The 18,238-nt window shown below is 42.2% G+C and overlaps 1 protein-coding gene across 5 annotated transcripts in view; it reads right to left on the bottom strand.

The window, feature by feature from the left end:
- ST3GAL3 (ST3 beta-galactoside alpha-2,3-sialyltransferase 3) overlaps positions 1–18,238 on the bottom strand; it is a 226,551-nt gene that overhangs the window by 102,800 nt on the left and 105,513 nt on the right. For 4 of the 5 annotated variants that reach the window (XM_069588998.1, XM_069589018.1, XM_069589026.1 and 1 more), the window contains one exon: positions 999–1,041. In XM_069588998.1, the coding sequence (XP_069445099.1) occupies positions 999–1,041 (43 nt within the window). Of the gene's footprint in view, positions 1–998; positions 1,042–12,276; positions 12,505–18,238 lie in introns of those variants that run through there. The other variant, XM_069589037.1, reaches the window with a different exon arrangement.

Here is an 18,238-nt window from a genome sequence, read left to right as displayed (position 1 = left end):
CCTCGACAGGGCATGAACAGAGTGGTAGAGCCCAGTTTCCAGGCAGCCAGTCTAATGAGGGAGGTACACAGGCACCTGTCATCACGCAGTCACACAGCCATCCATGCAGCCGTGCGTTCAGTGTGGACTTAGCGCCTAACAAACATATGCCGGCACTGCCCCGGTGCTCAGGAGGCCAAGAGGGCCAGAACAGGGAAGGATTCTGAAAGAATGAGATACTTATTTGAAAATCCCTGTAAATTCACCATTTCTGTACAGTTCTTACAACCCTGTCAAGTCCTCATGTTACAGGTGAAACTGAGGCTTGGAGTGGTTAAGTGGTCTGCCCTAAATCACAAAGAAAGTAAATGGCAATCTGGGATTTGAACCAAGCATGGCCTGGCTCTGAGCCTGCACTCTTGATAAATGAATAACTATTATACTTAATTATAGTATAATGAAATAATGGGTATCAGAGGTAGAAAATTCACAGGAAGCGGAAGAAGAGATAATAAATTCTGTATAGGAAGGACGTAGTTCTTAAGTTTTCCTACTGGACAAACAATGAAAGGGGATTTGAGACATGGATAACAAATATATACAAGGATAGAGGGAAAGCCAGGATCTACCTGTTGGAGAGAGACAGGAGCTAAAGCCAGGAGGAAACCTGAGCACAGAAGGCTTTGCATGCCTGGCTGCGAAGCGTCTTGAAAGCTTTGCACTGTCTCCTGCCATGGTTTAGTCAGCCTCCACTCTGCAGCTGAAGCCTTTCCTCCTTGTCCTTCAAACTCCAGTGGGGTGTGGCAGGGGGAGGTGCACACTCCTTCTGTAATCAGCTCCCTGTGCCAGCCAAATCTAAGGCCTTATATTTGCACCCACAGACTGCAACATGCTCTAAGCTTCAGCTGACAGACAGAGGACAGAGGCCCCAGGAGTGAAGAGAGCTGGCCCCTTGAGGCTGGCCTCCAGCTCTCACAGATCTCTATCACAAAGTCAAGGAACTGGGTCATTCTACTCACAGTTTAGAATCCAACTTCAGGAGGAAGCCCAATCGATCATATTCTGAAAGAGAAAAATAAAGCAGAAAGTGTCACTGATGTCAAGTCACTGCAGACAGTAGCAGATGCATTCCCTAACAGAGTCCTAGATCACCGGGGCAGACAGATGCTTCTAGATCTAAAGACAAAAACTGCAAGTAAATTTAAGTCACCAAAGTCTTGCTGAACGCCTGTCTTATGAAGGACCAGGTTCAGTGCTAGGCATTTCCCAGGCCGTATGGGCCAACCACTGTCATGCTGACATATAACTGCCTTCCTGTTTAAATGTGGTACTTGAAATTGAAATTTAGTAAGACGAAAAAATGGGCCCCTTGAAGAATTAAGAGGGTCAGTAAGCAACCTCTGCTTCCTCTAAGCTCTTAAGATTTACGCTGCATATACAATAGAATATTAAACAGCCATAAAAAGGAACAAAATAGTGCCATATGCAGAGAGGGGGATGGACCTAGAGATGGTCATACAGAGTGAAGAAAGTCAGAAAGAGAAAAATATCATATGTTAACACATGGATGTAGAATCTAGAAAAATGGTATGGATGCTCTTCTTTGCAAAGCAGAAACAGAGACACAGACGTAGAGAACAAAAGTATGGATACCAAAGTGGGAGGTGGTGGGGTGGTGGGATGGTGGGATGGATTGGGAGATTGGGATTCACATACATATACTACTATGTGTAAATAGATAACTAATGAGAACCTACTGGGTAGCACAGGGAACTCTACCCAGTGCTTAGGGAAGGAAATCCAAAAAAGAGGGGATATATGTATACATTTGGCCAAAATTCACTTTGCTGTATAGCAAAAACTGGCATATTTTTAAAGCAACTATACTCCAATTTTTTAAAAAAAGATTTATACTGAATCAGTTACGTTAACTATGGGGTGAAAATATGGCAGCCAAGGGATCTTCAAATTCACAGCAATGATTCACTCCATGACAATCACAAAGCAGTAAAAGATCTGATTTCATAAAGGATAGGAAATTTAAAATGAAATCTAAAATCAAATTGGCAATATGTTTGCAACAAATGGTAAGTCATGAATATTGTACTTAATTTCTCTATATTTTGCCTCACTCTAAAACTAAGTTAAAGCAGTTTTACAAAGTACAAGATTTTAAAAAGGAAAAAAATCTTTTAAAAATCTTGTAGGCCAAAGGAGAAATAAGCAAAGGAAAAAACAATAAAAAGCAGCCAGGATGGAAATACTAAAGAGTGCATGTCCTAAGGTTTTATGTGCTTGTTGGGAGAGGATTACAGATATATCCCCAAGATTTCTCACAGATAAAACTAAACACAAAGCACTGTTATAATGGTTTATAGTGTCCATAAAATAAACCAGGAGAATCCCAGATCTTCTTAATACTAAGATTTTAGGGAAGTTTCCTCTGGGTCCTCAAAGATATTTGTATAAAAAGATGATAAGGAGTGTCATATAATTGCTTGTTTTATATAGCTTTGTCGATGAGTGCTAAGTATGTGTGTGTGTGTGTGTGTGTGTGTGTGTCTGTGTGTGTGTCTGTGTGTGTGTCTGTGTGTGTGTAGAACGGCTAAATTAAAATAAGGTGGTCTAGGAATGTATTGGGTTGACCAAAAAGTTCATTTGGGACTTCCCATAATATCTTATGGAAAACCCGAATGACCTTTTTGGCCAACTCAATAGCTCGAAGTTGGCCTAGCTTAATCTGAGGATAAAACAGAATACCAAGCCTAAACAACTGTTTGGAAAAGGCTAAGCAGCACATAGCTTTCAAAGAACTTCATCTTTAATAAGCAGTTCAGTTCAGTCGCTCAGTCGTGTTCAACTCTTTGTGACCCCATGGACTGCAGCATGCCAGGCTTCCCTGTCCATCACCAACTCCTGGAGCTTGCTCAAGTTCATGCCCATCGAGTTGGTGATGCCATCCAATCATCTCATCCTTTGTCATCCCCTTCTCCTCCTGCCTTCAATCTTTCCCAGCATTAGGGTCTTTCCCAATGAGTTAGTTCTTCGCATCAGTTGGCCAAAGTATTGGAGCTTCAGCTTCAGGATCAGTCCTTCCAATGAATATTCAGGATTGATTTGCTTTAGGATTGATTGGTTTGATCTCCTTACAGTCCAAGGGACTCTCAAGAGTCTTCTCTAACACCACAGTTCAAAAGTATCAATTCTTCGGCACTCAGCTTTCTTTATGGTCCAACTCTCACATCCATACATGAGCAAGGAGTGGCCAAAAGAGGGAAATTACACACACTGATAACCTCACAAGAGCCACTCTGCAAGGCCAATTAAGGCCAGACTGTACACTTTCATAAGCAGCTGAGCTACAGAGAGAGTCATTCTTCTTCTTAAAACTGAAGATGTACCAACTAGAACACACAACTATACAGGAGACTTGCCTCCCAAGAGAATTTTGCTGTTCTTGTTCAGTGGCTAAGTCATGTCCAACTCTTTCTGATCCCATGGACTGCAAAATGCTAGGCTTCCCTGTCCTCATTCTCTTGCAGAGTTTGCTCAAATTCGTGTCCATTGAATTGGTGATGCTGTCTAACCAACTCATCCTCTGTCGCCCCCTTCTGCTTTGCCTTCAGTCTTTCCCAGCATTAGGGTCTTTTCCAATGAGTCAGCTCTTTGCATCAGGTGGCCAAAGTATTGGAGCTTCAGCTTCAGCAACAGTCCTTCTAATGAATATTTAGGGTTGATTTTCTTTAGGATTGATTGGTTTGATCTTGCAGTCCAAGGGACTCTCAAGAGTCCTCTCCAGTATCACAGTTTGAAAGCATCAATTCATCTGTGTTCAGCCTTCTTTATGGTCCAACTCTCACATTTGTACAGGACTACTGGAAAAACCACAGCATTGATTATATGGACCTTTGTCAACAAAGTAATGTCTCTGCTTTTTAATACGCTGTCTAGGTTTATCATAGCTTTCCTTTCAAAGAGAAAGCAGATTGTTTAATTTCACGCTAGTCATCATCTGCAGTGATTTTGGAGTTCAAGAAAATAAAATCTGTCACTGCTTCCACTTTTCCCCCTCCTATCTGCCATGAAGTGATGGGACCAGATACCATGATCTTAGCTGTTTGAATGTTAAGTTTCAAGCCAGCCTTTTCACTCTCCTCTTTCACCTTCATCAAGAGGCTGTTTAGTTCCTCTTTGCTTTCTTCCATTAGAGTGGTATCATCCGCATATCTGAGGTTGCTGATATTTCTCCCTGCAATCTTTTTTTTTTTAATTCTAAAAACACCCTGTGTGATTATGGTACTCTGTACTGTGCTTAGGCTCGAGTTCATATTCCTTAACTCATATTCCTTGGCAGGTAAGGCTTTTTCATACCTTGGTCTTTTTTTTTAATTTTTAAAATTAATTTATTTTTTAATTGAAGGATAATTGATTTACAGAATTTTGTTGTTTTCTGTCAAACATCAACATGAATCAGTCATAGGTATACATTATGTCCCGTCCCTCCCTGCAATCTTGATTCTAGCTTATGATTCATCCAGCCTAGCATTTTGCATATAAGTTAAATAAGGGTGACAATATACAACCTTGTTGTATTTTTTTCCCGGTTTTGAACTAGTCAGTTATTCCATTTCCAGTTCTGTTGCTTCTTGAGCTGTATACAGGTCTCTCAAGAGACAAGTAAAGTGGTCTGGTAATCCCTACTCTTTAAGAATTTTCCAGTTTGCTGTGATCCACACAGTCAAAGACTTTCATGTAGTCAATGAAGCAGAAATAGATGTTTTTCTGGAATCCCCTTGCTTTCTCTATGATCCAGTGAACGTTGGCAATTTGATCTCTAGTTAGTTCCTCTGCCTTTTATTTTTTTATTTGATTAATTTATTTTAATTGGAGGCTAATTACAATATTGTAGTGGTTTTCGACACACGTTGACATGAAGCAGCCACAGGTATACATGTGTTCCCCATCCTGAACCCCTCTCCCACCTCCCTCCCCATCCCATCCCTCAGGGTCATCCCAGTGTACCAGCCCTGAGCACCCTGTCTTATGCATCGAACCTGGACTGGCAATCTGTTTCACATATGATAATATATATGTTTCAGTGCTATTCTCTCAAATCATCCCCCATCCCTCTGCTTTTTCTAAACTCAGCTTGTACATCTGCAGTTCTTGGTTTACGTACTGCTCAAGTCTAGCTTGAAGGAGTTTGAGCATAACTTTAACTAGCATGGGGGCTTCCCTGGGGGCTCAGTTGGTAAAGAATCTGCCTGCAATGCAGGAGACCTGGGTTTGACTCCTGGGTCAGAAAGATCTGCTGGAGAAGGGATAGGATACCCACTCCAGTATTCTGGCCTGGAGAATTCCTGGGTCTTTTCCTGGGTTGAAGAGTCAGACAGACTGAGCGACTTTCACTTTTTCACTTTAAATAGCATATGAAATGAGTGCATTGTATGGTAATTTGAACGTTCTTTATCATTGCCTTTCTTTGGGATTGGAATGAAAACAGACCTTTTCCACGCCTGTGGCCACTGCTGAGTTTTCCAAATTTGTTGACATATTGAGTGCAGCACTTTAACAGCATCATTTTAAGGATTTTTAAGTAGTTCAGCTAGAATTCCATCACCTCCACTAGTTTTGTTTGTCATAATGCTTCCTAAGGCCCACCTGACTTCACATTCCAGGATGTCTGGCTCTAGGTGAGTGACCACACCATTATGGTTACCTGGGTCCTTAAGACCTTTTTGTATAGTTCTTCTGTGTATTCTTACCATTTCTTCTTAACCTCTTCTTGTTAGGTCCTTACTGTTTCTGTTCTTCATCGCGCCCATCCTTGCATGAACTGTTCCCTTGGTATCTCCAATTCTCTTGAAGAGATCTCTAGTCTTTCCCATTCTATTGTTTCCCTCTATTTCTTTGCATTGTTCATTGAAGGCCTTCTTATCTCTCCTTGCTATTCTCTGGAACTCTGCATTCAGTTGGATATATCTTTCCCCTTCTCCCTTGCTTTTCACTTCTCTTTTTTCCTCAGCTATTTGTAAGGCCTCCTCCAATAATCACTTTGCCTTCTTGCTGTTTTTTCTTTCTTCACACTTCTATTTCTTTGGGATGATTTTGGTCACTGCCTCCTATACAATGTTATGAACCCATGTCCATGGTTCTTCAGGCACTCTACCAGATCTAATTCCTTGAATCTATTCATCACCTCCGCTATATAATCAAAAGGGATTTGATTTAAGTCCTACCTGAATGGCCTAGTGGTCATTTTCCCTAATTCTTTCAATTTAAGCCTGAATTTTGCAATAAGGAGTTGATGATCTGAGGTCTTGTCTTGTTGACTGTATAGAGCTTCTCCATCTTTGGCTGCAAAGACTATAATCAATTTGATTTCAGTATTGACCATTTGGTGATATCCACGTGTAGAGTCGTCTTTTGTGTTGTTGGAAGAGGGTGTTTGCTATGACCGATGCGTTCTCTTGACAATACTCTGTTAGCCTTTGCCCTGCTTCATTCTGTACTCCAAGGCCAAATTTGCCTGTTATTCCAGGTATATCTTGACTTCACTCTTTTGCATTCCAATCCCCTATGATGAAAAGGACATCTGTTTTTTTGGTTTTAGTTCTAGAAGGTCTTGTAGGTCTTCATAGATAGAACTGGTCAACTTCAGCTTCTTCAGCATCAGTGTTTGGGGCATAAACTTGGACTACTTTTCACTTTCTGCCATTAGATGTTGATGTTGAATGGTTTGCCTTGGAAATGAACTGAGATCATTCTGTCATTTTTGAGACTGCATCCAAGTACTGCATTTCAGACTCTCTGGTTGACTGTGAGAGTTACTCCATTTCTTCTAAAGGATTCTTACCTACAGTAATAGAAACAATGATCACCTGAATTAAATTTACCTGTTTCTGTCCATTTTGTTCACTGATTCCTAAGATGTCTATCTTTACTCTTGCCATCTCCTGCTTGATCATGTCCAATTTACCTTGATTCATGGCCCTAACATTCCAGGTTCCTATGCAATATTGTTCTCTACAGCAGCAGACTTTACTTTCACCACCAGACACGTCCACAGCTGAGCATCGCTTCTGCTCTGACCCAGCAGCTTCATTCTTTCTGGATCTATTAGTAATTGCCCTCCGTTCTTCCCTAGTAGAACGCTGGACATCTTACGACCTGAGGGGCTCATCTTCCAGTGTCACATATGTTGCCTTCTCATACTGTTCACGGGGTTCTCACAACAAGAATACGGGAGTTGTTTGCCATTCCCTCCTCCAGTGGACCACGTTTTGTCAGAACTTTTCACTATGACCCATCTGTCTTGGATGGCCTTGCACAGCACAGCTCATTGTTTCATTGAGTTATGCAAGCCCCTTCACCACAACAAGGCTATGATCCATGAAGGGGATCCCAGGAGAAGACACCTGGGCAAGTGACAGCCTTTCCTCAAGATAATTCTGGTTTTGCTCTAATTCAGATAAATGGAAAAAAGGCTTTGCTTAATATATCAGGTACTTAGAAAAATCAATAAGGTTTCAATTTTAAAAATAAACTGAAAACAAAATTTCCCCAAAGAGTTAGTTTCAAACTTGAATACTGTTTCAAAAATCTGGTTTTACCCTGCCATCAAAAAGAAAACCTCATTAATTTGCCGATACCTGTTGCTTTTTCTCCATGTGGCCATAACCTTGGGAACTCTCCTGCTACTCCTTACCAGATATGCGCTAAGACATCGTCGGACATACAGTGAATCCATGTTTTGGCTGATTCTTCCTCCAGAGAGGCCAGAGGATCTTTTCCCCTTGTTGCAAACTAAAAAGTCAGGGCCAAGTAGGAACAAAACATAAACCAGGGACGAGGATGAGTGTAATGCCCTTCTGCAGCAAGCCACATAACTTACTTGCTGAGCTGAAATGTCTTCTTCACCACATAGTTTTGTATAGTAACCATGATTCTATTTATGGGTTATTTTCGAATGGCATCTTAAGTTGTGTTTTATACACTCATACAGACTAATTGCACATTAAACATCTAAGAACACACTGTGCTTCTAAATAAATTATATCCCTCCTTTCCATGGTTCTTTTGGACTATCTCTTGTTTTCTCTCTTTGTTAAGAAACATAAGCACCAGAAATATTTCACATTTAGCCTGTAGTTTAAGAAAATGTAACTGCATGAATCCAGTGATGACAAATGGCGACTGACACTGGGGTTCAGGTCGCAGAGCCAAGAGGGAGCGGAGTCCCTCTGGTGATTCCATGCCCTGTCAAATGGGACAGCTTCTCCCATCTCCAGCTGTCTATGCCAGGCAGTAAGTCAGACCTGGCGTTGTCACATCTCCCGGGGTTTTTTAAGTCAAGAATTTGGATCTTTTATGGTAAAATTCCTCGGTTTGTAAATACTGGCAATAAATTCAAGAAAAAATTCAAGATTATGAGGATCAACTGAAGTATGTCCATGGCCTGAATGCAGGCAGCAGTGTAAACTCTGTCTTATACTGGCAGATACGTTGGCTACAGAGGACATGGCCTGTATTCCCAGAATTTGTTGCAGAAAAGGATGTATGAATATGCTGGTGTGGGGTGGCTTTAGGTCCTTTCCTAAAGGTCCTCAACAGAAAGAAATAAATGCAGATTCCGAGAGTCCCAGGAGCTACACCAGGAGTGAGTGACAAGGCTCTGGCGAATGCACTGCTCACATCAGGGGACCTCCAGGGGAGAGGTCCCCAGCTGGAGGGGTCTGCAAAACATCTACAAGAGACCCCACGAGAGTCAGCTTTACACACTGGCCAGTCCAGGGAGTGCCCACACTATCTTATGTCTTCTCTGCTCATCCTCTCTCTCCCTTCCTTTCCAGTTCCACAGAGGTTCAAAATCACAGCTGGCAACTGGGGTACAAGTGGAAAGAAGAGGACAAACAGGGTGCAGACCCGTCCTGGGTTAGCATCACTGCTTCTAAACCCTTTGCTGGGAGGGGAGTCGTTGCGGCTCTGAATGAGCTGAAAGCTATGCTATTACGTAAGGCGGGACACTAATTTTGGAATTGGTGACTCAATACGACCATGGGATTTCTATTACCTCAGAGGTACCAAAAAATTCTCTGGACCTCCCACGCTGAAAACATCTTAAGGAGACACAGAGAGACCAATGAAAGTGGCTGTGATTAACCCCTGATGTTTCCTGCATGTTCAACATACTGGTTGAACTAACTGAAGTAAATACAGCTATTCAGAGGTTCACATAACCAAAGTGTGGGAAGGGCCTGGGTGCAGGGTTTCAGAGATGACCAAAAGTGACTGGAATGCCAGCATACCCCCCTCGGTGAGCTTCACTCTCCCCACTAGCTTAGTCAGGATACAAATTCTCAACTCTGTTTCCTCTTAGGAAGACTCTTGGTTTCTGTTTGGGTCCTCCTTTCCTGTGCTGTGATCTGGAAATCTTGTCTAGGCCATTGGCTCGGGCAGTTATAGGGTTTCTCTCATTGATTTCCCTTCTTTCAAATCCAGGGTCCTGTGCCATCTATAGTTCAGTGTCTGAAAGAACTCTTCTTTCCCATACAGTTTGTCTATTTTTCAGTTGTTTCTCCTTCTTTTCACTTTTTCTTATCTGGTCTAGACTTCACCATGCTTAACTGTTCAGTTTAGCCTGTCCCGGTGATCTTCCCATTATACCCACACCAAATCTCTCTGCCCATCCCTTTCTCCTGAGCTCCAGACTTGGGCATCCAGCTGACATCTCTACTTTGATACCTATAGTGACCTGAAACTCAGGCTGCCTCACAGAGTTCATTTTCACCACCTGCACACATGCAAAGCCTCCTCCTGTATGCCCTGCCTTAATGAGCGGTACCACTTTTCACCCAGAATATCTCACTGTATACAAACGTGTTCCTGAAGTAGCATATGAGTTCAGCTTATACAATGGAAATGCTATTTTGAGTGCATCAACTCTTCAGGGAAAATTCACCTCTGGGGAAGCTGGCAGTAAAGCCCAGTTCTCGCTGGCAGTCAACTGATACCAAATCTGCAGTAAGAATGGAAGATCCTGGGACTCTCAAGTCACCAGACACAGCACATGCTGATGTACATACGCAGCTGAAGGTCCTCTCTCGCAGGTGTCAGAGCAGCAATACCACAGCTGCACAGTGAAGGAGAGGTGTTTAGTCTGGAACTTTAGGCTGCCTGCCCCAGCCAGGCTGGAGAGCCTGGCATTATAAAAACCCCTAATCAAGGAGTGCATGTGTGTCCCTTGCCTGGCTCCAGGTGTGTAGTGGCACAAACGATGCACGTCTCTGTTCTTCTCTTCCTGCACCTGTACCAAGTCAGACTTGTGAATGCATAAAGTGCATAAAGTTCAAATGCTTCAAGCCTTGAAATTAACCATTAACTCTTCCATTGCCATTTCAAAGCAGTAAGTTGATGTTCTGAACTCATATAAATTCCTAGAAGGTTCAGACATCGGACATAGACAAAAGGAGGCCATGCATTAAAGTGTGTATGTACCTAATAATGTCTATCAGTCAAAATCAAAAGAATTACAAGGAGAACGACACAACGGGTCTCCTGTCTTCATAATGGGAAACTCACAGACCACTGAAAAACCAGGCTCACACAGTCAGTGAGAAAGCAGATGATCTGAACAGAACAATGAATAAATAGATTTGAACTAGCTGAAAAACAGAGTACCTTACCCCTGACAAGTGGAGAACACAATTCTCTTCAAGCATATTTGGAAACTATGAAAACTGACCACCTGAGAGGCATAAACGCTAAGATAAAAATTAATAAATGCTGAAGCAAGCTCAAGTTTTTAACTTTAAAACTTAAAAATATTTTTGTTTTATAGCAATTTGAAATTTCAATACATTCCATACCACTTTGTCTTTTATTTTAACATAATTGTGTAATGTAAAGGAAATTAAAAATGTTTTCATAATTCCCTGTCTAAATAACCTTGAGTCCCCTCCTGCTCATCTTAGCAGGGGGTCCAGATAGTATCACCTTCTACTTATGCTCTCATGTATAAGTGGCTGGGGTATTGACTACATAGTAACATCCTCTTCAAAGATGAAGGGGGAGCTCCCTGAAACAAAGTGTCCTGTTCTAGCCCCCATTCTCAAGCCACTGAGCCCCAAAACGGACTTTCAAGGAATACAGGTGCACAATTGTGAGCCAATTGTGTGAATGGCCCTTTCAGTTCCTGGCGGCCCACCTCCTCGGATCACTGTAAAAAGCCACCACAAACTCCCATGCATAGTCACTGTGCTTTGAAGACAAAGCAGATGCTTAGGCTGATGGCGACAGCGAATGTTCCCCAGGAAGGCCGGCTTCAGCAATATTACTGAAGTAGACGAAGTTTAGTATAAAGGATAAAAACATGGCCTTGATTCTATCAGAAAACTACAGCACTTCGTATTAGAATGCACAAAAGTTAGAAAAGCAGGATAGGCCATTGGGCAAGAAAAGTCCAAGTACATAAGAGAAGAACTCTGCTGCCAGATCTTTTTTCAAGGGGGTCTTTGGCTCCAGTCTCTGAGCTATGATGAATTGCTAAGTGCAAAGAGTATAGGGGTAAATGGAATGAGGACCTATCCTAACCAAAATAGATCCCTCTTTTCTGAAGAAAAAGCACTGTACAGCCTCCAATAAAAGTCACAGGCTATATTAAACATAAGTAATGTATGTCCTGGCTTGGGTGGAGGAGGAAGTTGGCAACAGTTGCAAATGGACTGTGGGACATGCCAGACAAAGGGAAGAACTGAGGGAATCTGTATTTATTGAGCATCTACTGTGAATTCACATTGCTTTCAGAACTTTCACCTGCACCCTCAGTTTAACTCTTACAACTCCTATGAGGTGGGTATTTTCTGCATTTTACAGAGGAGGGAACAGAGTCTTGGAGACGAGAAATAACATGTTCAGGATCCCCAGCCAGTACATGGACCAGCTGGGGTGTTGTTGAACCAACCCCGGTTTGACTTTGCAGCTTCTTGTCTTTACATTATGCTACACTGACTCTCTGAGGAAATAAGAAAAGCAGACCCTCCTATTAGGAGAGCTGCCATGAGAGCAATTATCTACTCCTACCTCCCACTCCTGGCTCCAGGGTGGGGTCAGAAGGCCTAGCCACGCCCACGCATGAACCCTGGGAGTCCCACAGAGGCCCAAGAGGGGCTGGCCAAAGTGCAAACAGCTCCCACATCAAGTCAGGAAAATAAATCATAATGCAGGATCAATTAATCAAAGACAAACTAAAATAGGAAAAGCAGTTATATAAAATAAACACAGAAAGAATTCACTGACCTGGACTAAATTAACTGACCCAGTAAAGTAAGGTTCACCAACTGAAGCCCAATCTCAAATGGGTGTACACTGGCGTAGGGGAGGGCAGAGGCCTAGCGAGCAGGTCCTGATAAGACGAAGCCCTCAGTGCCTGTGCGCCCTCCACCCAAGCAGCCGGGGGCCTCCAATGGCAGGTAGAAGCCCCATCGCAACACAGGCTGAGAGGCCATGCACCAACTCTTCTCTGTCCTGGGAAGGAAAGCAGATGTCTAGAGCTGAGCAGACAGTAAATTCAATTCTATTCATGATATCAAGTATGCCCAGACCACGCCAGGGCATGTTGTGCTAAGCGGCAAGATTATGAGTGACAGCATGTCAAAAGGGCAGCTGGGACAGGAAATAGAAAAAAATGGCTCACTCTGCGGTTTGTATCTGAAACTTCATGGAGCTTACTATCTAGCGTATGTGTGGGTGTGTATGTGTTAGTTGCTCAGTTATGTCTAACTCTTTACCACCCCATGGACTGTAGCCCTCCAGGCTCCTCTGTCCATGGAATTCTCCAGGCAAGAATACTAGATTGGGTTGCCATTCCCTTGTCCAAAGGATCTTCCCAACCCAAGAATCAAACCAGGGGCCTCCTGCATTGGAGGCAGATTCTTTACCATCTAAGCCACCAGGGAAGCCTCATCCATTGGTGAATATTTACAAATAATCACTAAGCACAGATACAGTCCTTCTCTCCAAACAAATAATTTTATCTTTCCCAGTTTTAGGAATAACACAGTTCAGTTCAGTTCAGTCGCTCAGTCACGTCCGACTCTTTGGGACCCCACAAACCGCAGCACGCCAGGCCTCCCTGCCCATCACCAATTCCCGGAGTTCACTCAGACTCACAAGCTAACTATAAAAATCAAAATGAAAAAAAAAACTTAAAAATAATGAAGTAAGAATCACTCAAAACTCCCATTATCTAAAGCTATTTGCTGCAAACATTTTGGTATCTACCCAGAAATCTCTTCTCACAAATATACATGTAAATATGCATATATAATTTTACTTTCATGTACCTTTGATATACATGCTGTTTGTCCCTATTTTGTTCACTCAACAATACCCTCAACATCTTCTACATCAATAAAAATAAAATTGCACCATCATTTCTAATGGCTACACAGTATTCCACTGTACAGACCTGCCATTGGACATTGGACAATGTCCTATTATGTCATAAATAATGTTTCTATGTTTCTACTCTTCCTTCCTTCAATAAATATTTCCTGAGCTCCTATTATGTGCTGGGTACTGTTCCAAGTTCCAGGGATATAGTCATGAATAAGAAAGGCAAGGTCACATGAAGCCTACATGTTAGTTGGGGGGCGTGGATAACTAAATAAGGTAAATAAGTAAATAATTTGAAGGAAGGTAAATAAGCAGGTAATTTGAAGGAAGGATGACAGCTAAGAAGAAGTAAAGGCATATCTGCTTAGAGAAAGGTTGGAGATCAAGAGAGTAGACTAGATAAAGTGTTCTGGGAGAGCCTTCTTGCAGAGGTGATATTTGAACAGAGATTTGAGACAATTATACAAAGTGAAAGATAAAAGCAATTCTAAGCAGAAGAAAGGGCTTCTCTTGTAGCTCAATCAGTAAAGAATCTGCCTGCAGTGCAAGAGACCCAGTTCAATCCCTGGGGTTGGGAAGATCCTCTGGAGAAGGAAATGGCAACCTACTCCAGTATCCTTGCCTGGAAAATCTCATGGACAGAGGAGCCTGGTGGGCTGCAGTCCATGGAGTTGCAAAGAGTCGGTCACGACTGAGCAACTAACACTTACTTACTTGCTTAAGCGGAAGAAAAGTGAGTACAAAGACCCTGGGTCAGGAAGGAATCTGGCATATTCATGGAATGGCAGGAATGCCAATGTGGCTTGAGGGCAGTGAGGGGACAAATGAACAAAATTGAAAGTGTTGAGATAATTAGAAATTGGAGTAGGACACTGTAGTTAATGGCGTTTGGACCTGGAGAGATTTCAGGTGGAACAAGACATGATCTGATTCACATTTATAAAAGATGACTCTGACTACAACATAGAGAATGGACCACTGGGAGGCCCCATGAGCACAGAGAGGCCAGTTAAGAGAATGGATAAGCAAGCTGTGGTACATATAAACAATGGACTATTACTCAGCCATTAAAAAGAATACGTTTGAATCTGTTTTAACGAGGTGGATAAAACTGGAGCCGATTATACAGAGTGAAGTAAGCCAGAAAGAAAAACACCAACACAATGTACCAACACATACATATGGAATTTAGAAAGATGGTAATGATAACCCTGTATGCGAGACAGCAAAAGAGACACAGATGTATAGAATAGACTTTCAGACTCTGTGGGAGAGGGAGAGGGTGGGATGTTTTGGGAGAATGGCATTGAAACATGTATACTATCATGTAAGAAACGAATCGCCAGTCTAGGTTCGATACAGGATACAGGATGCTTGGGGCTGGTGCACTGGGATGACCCAGAAAGATGATATGGGAAGGGAGGTGGAAGGGGGGTTCAGGATTGGGAACTCATGTACACCAGTGGCGGATTCATGTCAATGTATGGTAAAACCAATACAGTATTGTAAAGTAAAATAAAAAAAAAAAAAAGAGATGTTTACTTGTCTAAGGGGGGAGAAGATGGTACCTTGGACAGTGATGCTCAAAAGAAGGACATACCATGAAGACAGAAAAGGTAGGAAAGGGTGAGAAGAGGAAAAATCAAGGTGATCGTGAGGTTTGTAGCTTGAATAGTTTGGTAGGTGAGGAAGAAAATATGGGGAGACAAACAGGTTTTGGCATACAGACCCTGCACATTTCATCGTATGTACACATAAGCATTTTATTTTGGCAGGGGGGGGGGGGTTGGTACCATGATTTGTTTTCCATTTTTAAAAAATGTTTGACTTTCAATTATTCATTGCTGCTGCTGCTGCTGCTGCTGCTGCTAAGTCGCTTCAGTCGTATCCGACTCTGTGCGACCCTATAGATGGCAGCCCACTAGGCTCCTCTGTCTCTGGGATTCTCCAGGCAAGAATACTGGAGTGGGTTGCCATTTCCTTCTCCAATGCATGAAAGTGAAAAGTGAAAGTGAAGACGCTCAGTTGTGTCTGACTCTTAGCGACCCCATGGACTGCAGCCTACCAGGCTCCTCCATCCATGGAATTTTCCTAGTATACAGAAATATAATTAATTTTTCGCATTCTGATTTTGCATCCTGTTATCTTACTAAACTCAGTTGTTAGTTCTAGCAGTTTTTAAAAACAGATTCCTTGGGATTTTCTATGTAGGAAACCATGAAGAGGGTTGCTTTTATTTCTTCTTTTCCCATCTGCATTCTTTTTCATTCTTTTTCTTCTCAGTGTACTGGCTAGGACTTTCAGGAGTGGTTCTTGATCCTAGGCTGAGAGCAGTTTTACCATAAAGTATGAGGTTTGCTGTAGGCTTTTTGTAGATGTCCTATATCAGAGTGAAAAAGTTCCCTTCTAAGTTTTCTGAGAATTTTTATCGTGAGTAGGTGCGGAATTTTATCAGATGCTTTTTCTTTGTCAATTGACATGACTATGTATTTTTCTTCTTTAGACAGTTAATATGGTAGATTACACTGATTGACTTTTGAATGTTGAACCAGCCTTCCATTCCCAGGATAAACCCTACTCGGGCACCTAGTTTGGGAAGTGTAAGCCATTACTTCTTCAAACATTTCTTCTCTATTGCGCTCTTACTCTCCTTCTGGGGCTCCAGGGACACAGACTGTAAACCTTCCAGCACTGTCCCATAAGTTACTGAGACACCGTTCAACTTCTTTGACATATTTTCTTCTATTGTTCAGATTGGATAGTTTCTACTGCTTTATTTTCAAGTTTACTGATTCTTTGCTTATCATCTCCATTTTGTGACTGAGCCTATTCAGCAGAGTTTTTAAATTTTAAATTGTTGTATTTTTTCTTTAATCTCCATTTGGTTATATATACAAGCGTTTTTCTTTTTCCGCTAACACTTTCTATCTAAATTCATGTCAACAGTGTTTATCCTTACTTTTGAGAGCATCTTTTTTTTTAAAACAGTTTACTTACAAGATTACCAGTTTATTATGAAAGGATTCAACTCAGGAACAGCCAGATGGAAGAGATGGAGAAAGGCGGCCAGGAGCATTTGTATAAATGCCACTTTAAATCTGTCAGATTATTCCAACATCTGTGTCATCCTAGCATCAGCATCCATTGATTGTCTCTCCCAGGCAAGTTGAGATTTTCCTGGTTCTTCATATGATAATTAATTTTAGATTGTGTCTTACGTATTTTGAATATTATGTTGTGAAGCGTCTTTAAATCTTCTTTAAATTCAGGTCTGATTTAAATGCAGTGGAGAATGCTGATATTTTTGTTTCACCAGACAATCAACCAGGTTGGATTTCGGTGGCAAGTTCTGACCAGCCTTCTGTGAGCTGTGGTTTCAATGCCAGTTCTATTTTCAAAGGCTGTTCAGGTATGTCCTCTGTGTACACTACCCAGTGTCCAGTCTGGTCCATCCCCTAGTTCTGTTCTCTGAGTCTTTGGTGTGTTGGCTGGAATCAGACAAACACATGCACAGCTCAGGGTTAGCCCAGAAGTTCGCATACAACATTATGGAGTTGCTTTCCTGAACTCCTTCCTCTCTGCCGTCTCCTTGTACTTTCCAGTTTATTGGGCCTCCCCTTCTTGGTCCTCTGGCCCCAAAGCTGAGGTTTTATTTACCACTTTCTGCTACTGCCAGAAACTGTACCCAAATCTGGAACCAAGCAGCAAGAAGGCTGAGAGAGAAAAGACAACTGGATTTTCTCCACCCTCTTGGGATTACATAAAGGAAGTATTGATCAAAGAAGAATATTTCCTTTCTTCGGTTTTAGGTGCTTGAAGGCCCCACTGCTATTACTGGGCACTGCCATCATCACCACTCAGGGGACTGCCTGGGGATTAAGGCATGAGAAAATAGAAAAAATGACCTTTGGGCTGTCCCCCTCTGTCTGAGCCTTAGAGCCCCTTTCCCAACCAGAGCCATAACTAGAGGTCTTCTGGAATTCTCTCCAGTTGTGCCCTGATGTCTACTCTGTGCTCAGGTTTTGGGATGCCTTGAGTCCATGACATAGGATACCAGAGGAAAAATGAGAAACCCACTGCTAGTGTGGTAGTACTTCTAATTTAGTTTTTTCCTCCCATCTGTCTACTACTGTTTATATTCCAGAGTCTTTCAAATAGCTGCTAAATGTCCAGGCCTTTAGCTGCTTTCAGTGACAGAGATAGATTCTTACACATGTATTTTATACACATATTCTGGTGTATATATATGTAACTATCTATTTATGCAGGGAATATATTTCCTAGGGGAGGAAATGCCAGGTCATGGGTATGTATATATTCAGATTTAGCTAGACACTACCACAGTTTTTTCCAAAGTGATTGTGATCAACTTACCCACTGACAGCAGAGACTCAGAGTTTCCACTGCATCAAATCCTTACCAGCCTTTTATCAGGCTTTTCAAGTGTCCCTGTTTTGGTAGATGTGCAGTGGTATCTCAGTTCAGTTGCTCAGTCATGTTCGACTCTTTGCGACCCCATGGACTGCAGCACGCCAGGCCTCCCTGTCCATCACCAACTCCCGGAGTTTACTCAAACTCATGCCCATTGAGTCGGTGATGCCATCCAACTATATCCTCTGTTGTCCCCTTCTCCTCCCACCTTCAATCTTTCCCAGCATCAGGGTCTTTTCAAATGAGTCAGTTCTTCACATCAGGTGGCCAAAGTATTAGAGTTTCAGCTTCAACACTGGAAGGACTATTCAGGACTGATTTCCTTTAGGATAGACTGGCTGGATCTCCTTGCAGTCCAAGGGACTCTCAAGAGTCTTCTCCAACACCACAGTTCAAAAACATCAATTTTTCAGCGCTTGGCTTTCTTTATAGT

The sequence above is a fragment of the Ovis canadensis genome, chromosome 1, assembly GCF_042477335.2.
Source record: "Ovis canadensis isolate MfBH-ARS-UI-01 breed Bighorn chromosome 1, ARS-UI_OviCan_v2, whole genome shotgun sequence".
NCBI lineage: Eukaryota > Metazoa > Chordata > Mammalia > Artiodactyla > Bovidae > Ovis > Ovis canadensis.
The sequence above is the reverse complement of the archived record's forward strand: the minus strand, read 5'-3'. Positions and strand labels throughout refer to the sequence as shown.